Source organism: Ranitomeya imitator, chromosome 4 (assembly GCF_032444005.1).
Source record: "Ranitomeya imitator isolate aRanImi1 chromosome 4, aRanImi1.pri, whole genome shotgun sequence".
Classification (NCBI taxonomy): domain Eukaryota; kingdom Metazoa; phylum Chordata; class Amphibia; order Anura; family Dendrobatidae; genus Ranitomeya; species Ranitomeya imitator.
Genome location: NC_091285.1, coordinates 463,584,869 through 463,599,405, shown reverse-complemented (window position 1 = coordinate 463,599,405; position 14,537 = coordinate 463,584,869). Strand labels below are relative to the sequence as shown.

General features: G+C 52.3%; 1 protein-coding gene across 1 annotated transcript in view; it reads right to left on the bottom strand.

Moving 5' to 3' along the window:
- The window catches only part of KLF13 (KLF transcription factor 13), a 135,654-nt gene extending 121,757 nt beyond the window's left edge, over positions 1-13,897 (bottom strand). The window contains exon 1 of the mRNA XM_069765824.1: positions 12,894-13,897. Within this exon, the coding sequence (XP_069621925.1) occupies positions 12,894-13,341 (448 nt within the window). The 5' untranslated portion in view covers positions 13,342-13,897. The remainder of the gene's footprint in view (positions 1-12,893) is intronic.
- Positions 13,898-14,537: the final 640 nt, after the last annotated feature.

The window sequence follows — 14,537 nt, the reverse complement described above, 5'->3', positions numbered from 1 at the left end:
CCGTGCGGGTAACAATGTGCAGTCCTGTTCTGCCTAGTTTACACTATATCAGAAAGGAGTAATATGAGAATGGCGGAGGTGGTGAGCAAACCATAATGGGGCCAGCAACCTCAACAGCAGTCATATGCCAAGACCCATTTAGGGTTTTTTGCAATGTATTTTCATATTACGTGGGGAGTCTGGATTTGGTCGGACACCAGATGAAACCAAACTAATATTCCTGTTAACTGAGGTTACATATGAGCAGCAGCCGGCACTGTGTGAGGTCTGTGCAATCTGAGGAACGGAGCTGATGTTGTGCTATGGACGATCTTCCGCTATGTGTGCGCCACGTCCTCTTCTGGCGAAATCCGCTCCAAATACTGCCTGATATGACTCGCTCACACGCATGATTTTCTCATATGAAGGCTATCCTTTCACGGATACCACTTGTACCTATGCTATTCCATGGAGCTGTGCATATGCTGTTCATATGTTTAGTCTTTTGAGCATCTTTTAAGACAATGTGCACACGTTGTTCCGCAACTCCCTGCCGCAGGTAAAATGGAATTGGCATGCGTATTCCCGCTAAACACTAGCATTTTGCAAGCGTAATTAGCTTGCAGAATGCTATCGTTTTCAAGCGATCTGTACCATTGCTTGGAAAACTGATTGACAGGTTGGTCACACTTGTCAAACATAGTGTTTGACAAATGTGACCAACTTTTTACTATTGATGCTGCCTATGCAGCATCAATAGTAAAAAGATATAATGTTAAAAATAATTTTTTAAAAATCATGCTATTCTCACCTTCTGGCGTCACCTGCAGCCTTCCCGCTCCTCGCGATGCTCCCGTTCCCAGTGATGCCTCGCGACAATGACCCGAGGTGACGTAGCATCAAGCGAGACGCTACGTCATCACAGGTCATTGTTGCAAGGCATCGCTGGGAACGGGAGCTGCCAGGAGCATCGCTAAGGCCTGGGCTGGATCCAGGGGCCGCCAGAAGGTGAGTATATCCCTATTTTTTATTTTAATCCTTTTTTTTTTAACAGGGATATGGTACCCAGGGCCTGGAGGAGAGTCTCCTCTCCTCCACACCCAGGTACCATCCGCACATGATCCGCTTACTTTGCGCATGGTGGGTATAGCCCCATGCGGAAAGTAAGCGGATCAATGCATTCCTATATGTGCGGAATTGCCGCGATTCCGCAGAAAAAATGAGCATGCTGCGTATTTCTCCATGATGTAATTCCGCCATGGAAAAATACGCAGCATTAGCACAGCATTGCGGAATCCCATTGAATTCAATGGGCTGTGTTGTATATGTGTTTTCGCGGCGAAAACCAAGGCAAAAACGCATACAATCCACAACGTGTGCACATAGCCTAAGTGATTCAGGCTTCCAAAGACACCAAGTGGCTAAAATCTGACCATTGGTGTTGTCAGGGTTTCTGCGCCAACATTATGATGCTCTCACATTACATAGCAAAAACCTCTAAAAGGGCTTGCATACTTTGAGCTATGCTTTTTTAACATTAGTTTCTTAAAGGATAAGCTGAAAACATCTGAAAAGAGATTAGAAAACACTTGAAGGATTCTTCCACTTAATTTCTATATAAAAACAATTTGCTGTGTATATATTCAGGCTTTTGAGTCTCTTTTAATTGCTTCAAACTTTAAGTGATTAAAAAAGTGAGAAGACGGTCATTTTCCGTTAGGGTGATGCTCCATATTTTACAATAGATGTGAATTGGAAAGGCTAAAAAACCACTTGGAAGACACACATAGGCACTTTGTCAGTGTTTTTGCTGCAAAAAAAAACCACTAGTGTTTTTTACATTGCTTAATGAATATAAAAAAAACTTCCACAAAAGCCCCAAAATAGTAAAATAAAAGCATCAACAAAAAATGTTAACATAACGCTTAACAAAAACAATTCAGGATAAAAAAAAAGCGCAAGTGTTCCTAGAAATGGGTTCTACTTACAAACCTTGTCGCCTTCACCCAACTCAAAGATCATCGAGTAAACATACTCTTAAAGGGGTTTTCCAGAAATAGAAAGAAATAACAGGACATATCATTAGAAATAAATTCCTACATACATTTAATTAGCAAATCACAATCGTTTTGCCTGTGAAGGTTATCACTATAGAATTAAAATGGCCGCTTTTTTTCACTGACACAAACCTGTCCAGAAATATCAGGACAGTGGCCTGTGAGCATGGGCAGTAAGAAGCTCCTCCGCTGTGACCTGGAGACACTGATATTTTTATTCAAAAAGACAGGGCAGACAGAAGTGTGAGCGGCCTCTTCTACCTCAGCCCCTCTGGTATCTCATGTGGTATTAGTGGGGCACATCTTCCTACATATGGAGGGCGCAGCTTCTTACCTCAGCCCCTCTGGTATCTCATGTGGTATTATTAGTGGGGCTCATCTTCCTACATATGAAGGAGGGCGCAGCTTCTTACCTCAGCCCCTCTGGTATCTCATGTGGTATTATTAGTGGGGCTCATCTTCCTACATATGAAGGAGGGCGCAGCTTCTTACCTCAGCCCCTCTGGTATCTCATGTGGTATTAGTGGGGCTCATCTTCCTACATATGAAGGAGGGTGCAGCTTCTTACCTCAGCCCCTCTGGTATCTCATGTGGTATTAGTGGGGCTCATCTTCCTACATATGAAGGAGGGTGCAGCTTCTTACCTCAGCGCCTCTGGTATCTCATGTGGTATTATTAGTGGGGCTCATCTTCCTACATATGGAGGGTGCAGCTTCTTACCTCAGCCCCTCTGGTATCTCATGTGGTATTATTAGTGGGGCTCATCTTCCTACATATGGAGGGCGCAGCTTCTTACCTCAGCCCCTCTGGTATCTCATGTGGTATTAGTGGGGCTCATCTTCCTACATATGAAGGAGGGTGCAGCTTCTTACCTCAGCCCCTCTGGTATCTCATGTGGTATTATTAGTGGGGCTCATCTTCCTACATATGAAGGAGGGCGCAGCTTCTTACCTCAGCCCCTCTGGTATCTCATGTGGTATTAGTGGGGCACATCTTCCTACATATGAAGGAGGACGCAGCTTCTTACCTCAGCCCCTCTGGTATCTCCTGTGGTATTAGTGGGGCTCATCTTCCTATATATGAAGGATGGTGCAGCTTCTTACCTCAGCCCCTCTGGTATCTCATGTGGTATTAGTGGGGCTCATCTTCCTACATATGAAGGAGGGCGCAGCTTCTTACCTCAGCCCCTCTGGTATCTCATGTGGTATTATTAGTGGGGCTCATCTTCCTACATATGAAGGAGGGCGCAGCTTCTTACCTCAGCCCCTCTGGTATCTCATGTGGTATTAGTGGGGCTCATCTTCCTACATATGAAGGAGGGCACAGCTTCTTACCTCAGCCCCTCTGGTATCTCATGTGGTATTATTAGTGGGGCTCATCTTCCTACATATGAAGGAGGGTGCAGCTTCTTACCTCAGCCCCTCTGGTATCTCATGTGGTATTAGGGTATGTGCACACGTCAGGATTTCTGGCAGAAATTTTCCTGACAAAAAACGGAAATTTCTGCCAGAAATCCGCATACGTTTTTTTTTGCGTTTTTTTGCATGTTTTTATGCGTTTTTGATGCTTTTTTTTGCGTTTTTTCCAAATGCATAGAATAGTGGGAAAAACACGAAAAAAATGCAAAATTAATGAACATGCTGCTTTTATTACCGCGATGCGTTTTTTTCGCGGAAAAAAAAAACGCATCATGTGCACAAAAATTGCAGAATGCATTCTAAATGATAGGATGCATAATGCATGTGTTTTTAATGAGTTTTTATAGCGTTTTTATCACGAAAAAACCTGAACGTGTGCACATACCCTCAGAGGAGCACATCTTCCTACATGAAGGAGGGTGCAGCTTCTCACTGCCCATGCCGCTGTCCTATCAGTCTAGGACAGGTTTCTCTGAGTGAATCAAGGCAGCGGCCATTTTAATTGTGTAGTGATTACCTCCCTAGGCAAAACAAGTGTTGTTTGCTAATTAAATGTATTTAGGAATTTATTTAAACTGACATGTCCTTAGTGATTTTGTCCATTCCAGGAGAACAAATCTAATAGCCCCTGTCAATCATTGACTGCAGTATTTAAGGGGCTTGATCAGGGTTGTGCGCCAATTCAGGCCCTTATGGCTGCCATCTTTGTGCTCCTGTGAATCTCAGCCATGGTGATGCAGAAACGGCATGCAGGAATCCTTGGTCATGTGATCTAGGACGCGGTCAGAGTCGCCGTATAGCCCCTAGGAAAGGTCAAACATTCAAAGAAATTCACTACATTTCAACCTGAATGACGGCTAAAGCATTATGTGGTCAGGACTGACTACCCAGACATTTCTTCTCATAAAAGAGGTCTTATGTGCGGTCCCTTCTGTAGCATTTGCATGGGTTTCTTAAGTATGTGATAGTCACAAAAATTTCTGAAACAAATTTGTCGCGTGTGAATTTTCCCTGGGGTTGGGTTTCCAAGTTCCGAATACAGAGCAAATGTTCTGATGCGAATGTGGAAGCAGAAAACCTGCTGCATAGACAGGCCAGCATAGTAGATGTGATATAAGACGTCTCAGCCACGTGCTGCTTCACAATTCTGCAGCGTGAAGCGACCAGGGGTGAGGCTCTGGAACCCCCAGTCTCACCGTGTCTGCTGCAGATTGTCACTGTACATTTTACCCTTCCTACTGCAAAAAAAACATACAATTTGGTGCAATTATTTAGGCTCTGCAGAAAGTCTGTGGAAGATCAGTCAGTCCCATGTGGACGTAGCCTCCACATTCCTTCCCTTTTCTCTGAAAAGACCCTCCTAATAATGCACCAAGCATACATTTCTCTGAAGGGCTGTGCTCGGAGGCCCCTCTGTGGGGGCCATCTATCCCTTAATTGGGAATAGGAAAGAGTGAATCACTCAGCGAGAAGGGGCCACGGGTGAAGGAGTCTGCACTAAGGCAGCATTTCACCGGCAGTAGCATACATACTATAATGCTCTCTAAGGATATGTTTCCACGTTCAGGAAACACTGCGTTTTTTACTCTGCGTTGAACCGCAGCATCAAAAGCGCTGCGTCCAGATGTTACAGCATAGTGGAGGGGATTTCATGAAATCCTGTCTCCACTATGCATTAAAAGACGCATGCGGCATACACACGAAAACGCACATGCGGCACGTCTTTTAAGAACGCAGCATGTCCTTACATTGCAGAAACAACGCAAGGACAGCGCAGGTGACCTGCCAGTGACCTCAGGTGCAGATTTGGTCAGGATTTTACCTGCATAAAATCCTGACCAAATCCTGATGTAATCCTGAACGTGGACACATACCCTTACAAGACCAGCAACACACTGCGCCCAAACAGGAACCCACCACAATGCCCACAGAAGAATGCCAATCTGAGGAACAATACTTTTACTGCTCCACGGATGGCATTATAAGGGCGGTTCCACACATCAGCATACCATGCTCCATACCACGTGGCATACAATGTACTATACGGACCAGGCACCAGTCTCCAGACCTGAACTCAAAAGCCTCATGGACGGGTGTATATGAGACCGTGGAGTCTAGGACAGGAGACCAGGCTGGTCCATACATCCAAACTCGGACTGTCCATGGGTTTGCGAAACTGGCCTAAGCCATCCAATGCCCATGCACAGAGAATATGACAACTCTAGATGCCACCAACCTTATGGCCCAGTAGACAATATGGAGAAGGCCGCATCAGTTCAGTGTACCCGGGTAATGCCTCACTGATGGCACTACATCTTGTGCCCATATTACCAGCCCTTGGCCAATACAGCCCACATAATAACCTCAGCCAGACATCACGGTTGTGATCTCACTAGTAAAATGCTCAGCTCAGTGGTCACACAGTCTTCACTCAATTCTGATGGGGCATTACAAATCCTGATTTTTTCAAAATGCGAGGGGACCCAAAGGTTGAACCACCACCAATCTGCATGCCACTGCCTATTCTTTAAATAGGTGTTAACTTTACATTTTGGCAATAACCGTTTAAATTCATTGATGGTGCTGTCTTTATATGGAGATGTAAGTTCTCCAGGCACAGTGTTAGGCCGGTTTCACACGTCAGTGGCTCCGGTACGTGAGGTGTCAGTTTCCTCACGTACCGGAGACACTGACTCACGTAGACACATTGAAATCAATGTGTCTCTACACATGTCAGCGTGTTTTCACGGACCGTGTCCGTGTGCAAAACACGGAGACATGTCAGTGTTCGTGGGAGCGCACGGATTACACGGACCCATTAAAGTCAATGGGTCCGTGTAAAACACGTACCGCACACGGACGCTGTCCGTGTGCAGTCCGTGTGCCGTGCAGGAGACAGCGCTACAGTAAGCGCTGTCCCCCCAGCGTGGTGCTGAAGCCACCATTCATATCTTCTCTCCAGCAGCGTTTGCTGGAAAGAAGATATGAAAAATCCTTTTTTTTTTTTTCGGGTTTAAAATAAAGATCCCTGTCCCCTCCCACCCCCTGTGCGCCCGCCCGCTGTTAAGAAAATACTCACCCGGCTCCCTCGAGGCTTCCTCTCAGCGCCAGCCTCTCCTGTATGAGCGGTCACGTGGTGCCGCCGATTACAGTCATGAATATGCGGCTCCACCTCCCATAGGGGTGGAACCGCATATTCATGACTGTAATGGGCGGCACCACGTGACCGCTCATACAGGAGAATGTGCGGCACGGAGAGGATGCTTCGAGGGAGGCGGGTGAGTATTTTAGTAACAGCGGGCGGGCGCACAGGGGGTGGGAGGGGGGAGGGGGCAGGGATCTTTATTTTAAACACGAAAAAAAAAAAAAGGATTTTTCATATCTCTAGCGCTGTCTCCTGCACTCTCCGTGTGGTACCCAGTCGGCACACGGCTGCCGCACGTGTGCCACACTGATGTTCAAGGTAAGCACACGGAAACGGATAATTCCGGTACCGATTTTTCCAGTACCGGAATTATCTGGACGTGTGAGACTGGCCTTAGACGGCACATACACCTAGTAACCAAACTGTCTGAGTTAGAAGCACTTAGGCTTATAGAGGACCTGACACACACTTCCGCTTACAGAGGACCTGTCGCACACCTCCGCTTATAGAGGACCTGCCGCACATCTCGTCTTAAAGAAGTCCGGCCGCACACCTTGGCTTATAGAAGTCCAGCCGTAGAATTCGGTTTATAGAGGACCTGCCGCACACCTCGGCTCATAGAGGACTTGCCGCAGCTTACAGAGGACCTGTCGCACACCTCGGCTTACAGAAGTCCGCCCGCACACCTCAGTTTATAGAAGACCTGCCGCACAAATTGGCTTATAGAGGACCTGCCGCACACCTTGGCTTAGAGAGGACCTGCCGCACACCTTGGCTTAGAGAGGACCTGCCGCACACATTGGCTTATAGAGGACCTGCCGCACACCTTGGCTTAGAGAGGACCTGCCGCACACCTTGGCTTATAGAGGACCTGCCGCACACATTGGCTTATAGAGGACCTGCTGCACACCTCAGCTGATAAAGGACCTGCCGCACATCTCGGGTTATAGAGGACCCACCGCACACCTCGGGTTATAGAGGACCCTCCGCACATCTCGGGTTATAGAGGACCAGCCGCACACCTCAGGTTATAGAGTACCAGCCGCACACCTCGGGTTATAGAAGACCAGCCGCACACCTCGGGTTATAGAAGACCAGCCGCACACCTCGGGTTATAGAAGACCAGCCGCACACCTCGGGTTATAGAAGACCAGCCGCACACCTCGGGTTATAGAGGACCTGTCGCACACCTCCGCTTATAGAGGACCTGCCGCACATCTCGGGTTATAGAAGACCAGCCGCACACCTCGGGTTATAGAAGACCAGCCGCACACCTCGGGTTATAGAAGACCAGCCGCACACCTCGGGTTATAGAAGACCAGCCGCACACCTCGGGTTATAGAAGACCAGCCGCACATCTCGGGTTATAGAGGACCCGCCGCACATCTCGGGTTATAGAGGACCAGCCGCACACCTCGGGTTATAGAAGACCAGCCGCACCCAAGGTAATTAAACTTTCAAGCAATAATTCCAGGACATTTTTAACTCTGCATGGTACCGTTCCTCTGTTATTCTTCCTGGAAATGTATGAATAACTGGGAGTATCCATTTTCCTTGTTGATGCTCATGACCCTGTGCACATTCACACCCCCAACCAGTAAACACCCTGTTGACAATTTATTCATATATGTCCAGAGGAATGACGGAGTGGGCATATTGCATTAGACCAGATAATACCTGCTTCCTCTGTGTATATCAAACATAAGTGACCTTTTTGCAAACAAATCTGCAGTGTGTGAATACAGCCATCCTGGGATGTGGCGCCCTGCCCCTCAGCCAGCACTACCAGTGATAAAGCCCTGGCACTGATCCTGCACATTCCTCTCCAGCACAGTCCTGCAGGCAGCAGGATCCCGGCATCAGTGTGCAGCTACCTGTCCTCAGCACCAGCTACCTGCTGACAGCCGGGCACACGCTGCCGAGTCTGCGATCCGTTAGTGATGTCTGTTGCTGGCCAAAGAGCAGGACGCTGCCCCGCACAGGGCGAGGTCGTGTGACTGAGGGGGAAGGGATATTGTCCACGGTGGGTGTGGCCGACGGCGGGGCGTGCCACAGGTGGGCGTGCCACCGTATAACAAAGACGCTAACAAGCTTCTGTGTGTCATGTCCTCACCTGCCATCCCCGCACTGTGACACCTGGCGGCCGGCAAGGGAAGCGGGATGGCAGCACACAGCCTCCAATGGCCGCCCAGGGGTCACGTGAGGTGCTGGCCTCCTGTGCCCGGGACACGCTCCTCCCAGCCTCCATACTACAGTGACCGGGACTCCCCAGCACACAGCCTCATGTACGGTGTCACCGGGGACTGCCCTAGCCACAGAGCGACTGCAGGCTCACACCCACCCTGGAAACACCGCAGAGCTGCACCCACCCGAGTAACTGCGCCCTGCTGTCACACAGTGCCACCCCACTCACATGTGCCTGGTACATACAGTGCCACCCCACTCACATGTGCCTGGTACACACAGTGCCACCCCCACTCACATGTGCCTGGTACACACAGTGCCACCCCACTCACATGTGCCTGGTACACACAGTGCCACCCCCACTCACATGTGCCTGGTACATACAGTGCCACCCCCCACTCACATGTGCCTGGTACACACAGTGCCACCCCACTCACATGTGCCTGGTACACACAGTGCCACCCCCACTCACATGTGCCTGGTACATACAGTGCCACCCCCACTCACATGTGCCTGGTACACACAGTGCCACCCCACTCACATGTGCCTGGTACATACAGTGCCACCCCCCACTCACATGTGCCTGGTACACACAGTGCCACCCCACTCACATGTGCCTGGTACACACAGTGCCACCCCCACTCACATGTGCCTGGTACACACAGTGCCACCCCCACTCACATGTGCCTGGTACACACAGTGCCACCCCACTCACATGTGCCTGGTACATACAGTGCCACCCCCCACTCACATGTGCCTGGTACACACAGTGCCACCCCACTCACATGTGCCTGGTACACACAGTGCCACCCCCACTCACATGTGCCTGGTACACACAGTGCCACCTCCACTCACATGTGCCTGGTACACACAGTGCCACCTCCACTCACATGTGCCTGGTACACACAGTGCCACCCCCACTCACATGTGCCTGGTACACACAGTGCCACCTCCACTCACATGTGCCTGGTACACACAGTGCCACCTCCACTCACATGTGCCTGGTACACACAGTGCCACCCCCACTCACATGTGCCTGGTACACACAGTGCCACCCCACTCACATGTGCCTGGTACATACAGTGCCACCCCCCACTCACATGTGCCTGGTACACACAGTGCCACCCCACTCACATGTGCCTGGTACACACAGTGCCACCCCCACTCACATGTGCCTGGTACACACAGTGCCACCTCCACTCACATGTGCCTGGTACACACAGTGCCACCTCCACTCACATGTGCCTGGTACACACAGTGCCACCCCCACTCACATGTGCCTGGTACACACAGTGCCACCCCCACTCACATGTGCCTGGTACACACAGTGCCACCCCCACTCACATGTGCCTGGTACACACAGTGCCACCTCCACTCACATGTGCCTGGTACACACAGTGCCACCTCCACTCACATGTGCCTGGTACACACAGTGCCACCCCCACTCACATGTGCCTGGTACACACAGTGCCACCCCCACTCACATGTTCCTGGTACACACAGTGCCACCCCCACTCACATGTGCCTGGTACACACAGTGCCACCCCCACTCACATGTGCCTGGTACACACAGTGCCACCCCACTCACATGTGCCTGGTACACACAGTGCCACCCCCACTCACATGTGCCTGGTACATACAGTGCCACCCCACTCACATGTGCCTGGTACATACAGTGCCACCCCCACTCACATGTGCCTGGTACACACAGTGCCACCCCCACTCACATGTGCCTGGTACACACAGTGCCACCCCACTCACATGTGCCTGGTACACACAGTGCCACCCCACTCACGTGTGCCTGGTACACACAGTGCCACCCCCACTCACATGTGCCTGGTACACACAGTGCCACCTCCACTCACATGTGCCTGGTACACACAGTGCCACCCCCACTCACATGTGCCTGGTACACACAGTGCCACCTCCACTCACATGTGCCTGGTACACACAGTGCCACCCCCACTCACATGTGCCTGGTACACACAGTGCCGCCCCCACTCACATGTGCCTGGTACACACAGTGCCACCCCCACTCACATGTGCCTGGTACACAGTGCCACCCCACTCACATGTGCCTGGTGTACAGTGCCACCCCGCTCACATGTGCCTGGTACACACAGTGCCACCCCGCTCACATGTGCCTGGTACACACAGTGCCACCCCGCTCACATGTGCCTGGTACACACAGTGCCACCCCCACTCACATGTGCCTGGTACACACAGTGCCACCCCACTCACATGTGCCTGGTACACACAGTGCCACCCCGCTCACATGTGCCTGGTACACACAGTGCCACCCCACTCAGGTGCCTGGTACACACAGTGCCAACTCCACTCACATGTGCCAGGTACACAGTGCCACCTCCACTCACATGTGCCAGGTACGCACAGAGCCACCCCCACTCACATGTGCCTGGTACACACAGTGCCACCCCACTCACATGTGCCTGGTACATACAGTGCCACCCCCACTCACATGTGCCTGGTACATACAGTGCCACCCCACTCACATGTGCCTGGTACACACAGTGCCACCTCCACTCACATGTGCCTGGTACACACAGTGCCACCTCCACTCACATGTGCCTGGTACACACAGTGCCACCCCCACTCACGTGCCTGGTACACAGTGCCACCCCCACTCACATGTGCCTAGTACACACACTCCACTCGTGCCCGGTCACACATGCCTGACAGATATAGTGCCACCTCTACTCGTGCCCAGTCACACCTGCCCAGCAGATAGTGCCACCTCCACTCGTGCCCGGTAACACCTGCCTGGCAGATCTAGTGCCACCTCCACTCGTTCCAGGTCACACCTGCCTGACAGATATATGGCCACCTCTACTTGTGCCTGGTCACACCTGCCTGGCAGATATAGTGCCTCCTCCACTCGTGCACGGTCCCACCTGCCTGGCAGATATGGTGCCACCTCCACTCGTGCCCGGTCACACCCGCCTCCCAGATATAGTGCCACCTCTACTCGTGCCCGGTCACACCTGCCTGGCAGATATAGTGCCACCTCCACTCATGCCCGGTCACACCTGCCTGGCAGATATCGTGCCACCTCCACTCGTGCACGGTCACACCTGCCTGGCAACTATAGGCCACCTCCACTCGTGCCCGGTCACACCTGCCTGGCAGATATGGTGCCACCTCCACTCATGCCCGGTCACACCTGCCTGGCAGATATAGTGCCACCTCCACTCGTGCACGGTCACACCTGCCTGGCAACTATAGGCCACCTCCACTCGTGCCCGGTCACACCTGCCTGGCAGATATGGTGCCACCTCCACTCATGCCCGGTCACACCTGCCTGGCAGATATGGTGCCACCTCCACTCATGCCCGGTCACACCTGCCTGGCAGATATAGTGCCACCTCCACTCGTGCACGGTCACACCTGCCTGGCAACTATTTGCCACCTCCACTCGTGCCCGGTCACACCTGCCTGGCAGATATGGTGCCACCTCCACTCATGCCCGGTCACACCTGCCTGGCAGATATATAGTGCCACCTCCACTCGTGCCCGGTCACACTTGCCTGGCAGATATAGTGCCACCTCCACTCATGCCTGGTCACACCTGCCTGGCAGATATAGGGCCACCTCCACTCGTGCCCTGTCACACCTGCCTGGCAGATATCGTGCCACCTCCACTCGTGCCCGGTCACACTTGCCTGGCAGATATGGTGCCACCTCCACTCATGCCCGGTCACACCTGCCTGGCAGATATAGTGCCACCTCCACTCGTGCCCGGTCACACTTGCCTGGCAGATATAGTGCCACCTCCACTCATGCCCGGTCACACCTGCCTGGCAGATATAGGGCCACCTCCACTCGTGCCCTGTCACACCTGCCTGGCAGATATGGTGCCACCTCCACTCATGCCCGGTCACACCTGCCTGGCAGATATAGTGCCACCTCCACTCGTGCCCGGTCACACCTGCCTGGCAGATATAGTGCCACCTCCACTCGTGCCCGGTCACACCTGCCTGGCAGATATAGTGCCACCTCCACTCATGCCCGGTCACACCTGCCTGGCAGCCAGGAGCGGTGGGTGCGATCACAGCCATCCTCGCTTTGTCTGCCAGCTGGCAGGGCACTGACCTGTGTGTGTCCTCAGATGAGCCTTCAGATGGGAGGACTTGCCATAGACTTTCTCACAGCCCGGGTAGGGGCACTTGTGCTTCTTCAGGGGTGACTCGGGGTCACCTCGGCTTTTCCCACGTCTGCCTCTTTGTCTGCCGCTCGGCTCCGGCAGGAGGGGAGCAGTGGCCGCCCTGTCTCCACGCTTCCCGGCCACGGGGTCGCCCCCGCCCGTCACCCCCGTACTTCCCTCGCCCTCCTCCGCATGATCGGGGACTTGTTGGTTGAAATCGGCCAGGATCCGGGCGACCACAAACAGGGACGCGTTCTCCCGGCCAGTCCTGTCTTCCGAGGGGGCCGCGGGCACCGGGACGTCGCTCTTGTGCCCGCTGCTGTGCACAATGGCCCGGCTGGACATGGACACCAGGCACTCTGCCGCGAAGTGATCCACGCAGGCCACTGAGGACATCTTCCTCTGCGGGATTCCTTCACGCCTCGGGCCGGGGATCTGCAGCGCGAGCTGTTAGCTGACACCAGATTGCACTTGGTCCATACAGATCACGCCCAAGTGGCACAGAGAACGCGATCCATGTGACACTGACAGCTGCCGCCGATCCGCACCGATCCCACGATTCCCCTCTCCTCCCGGGATCTACATGTTGTGGACGTGCCCGCTCCCTGGATCAGCTCTGCAGCAGGCGCCGCGCGATGTGTCCCACGTGGGGGCGTGGCGTGGAGCAACATCTGTGGGTGACGTCACGAGAAGCCATATCCTGGGCAGAGGGGTCCTCATCTGCACCACACCCTGGCTCCTGGCAGGGGCCACTCACGCCCTGGGCATCACCCTCATGTAGTCAGGGAGATTTCCCCCTTACAATAGATTACTGGGGGGCTCCACATTCCGCCAGTGGGCTGACCACTTCTGCATGATGTGATTAGAAGCGGCAGCAGAGGGGTGACTGGGGATAATGGTGCAGATGCCAGTGCCCAGCTCCTTCTTATCTCCCCCAGCTACAGAATACTATTTTACCACAAATATCACCCCCTCCGCCAGGTTTATAGCCACAGGCAAGTGCTGTAAACTTTCCTCAGAACGTAGATCCTCTAGCTCCGCTTCACATCAATTACTCGGTGTCAGAAGAGCTGAACCCATAAAGGAGACATGACGAGTATTATTATTATAAGTACAATAATCTTAATACAAGTCATAACTGGTACAGGAGGAGAGAGGACCCTGCCCGCGATGGCTCACAATCTACAAGGGATGAGTGAGAATACAGTAGGCGAGGATAGAGCTGGTCGTGCAGCGGTTTGGTCGATCAGTGGTTACTGCAGGTTATAGGCTTGTCGGAAGAGGTGGGTCTTCAGGCTCTTTTTGAAGGTTTCGATGGTGGGCGAGAGTCTGATATGTTGTGGTAGAGGGTTCCAGAGTAGGGGTGATACGCGAGAGAAATCTTGTATACGATTGTGGGAAGAGGAGATAAGAGGGGAGTAGAGAAGGAGATCTTGTGAGGATCAGAGGTTGCGTGTAGGTAAGTAAGAGACGAGGTCACAGATGTATGGAGGAGACAGGTTGTGGATGGCTTTGTACATCATGGTTAGGGTTTTGTACTGGAGTCTCTGGGCAATGGGGAGCCAGTGAAGGGATTGACAGAGGGGAGAAGC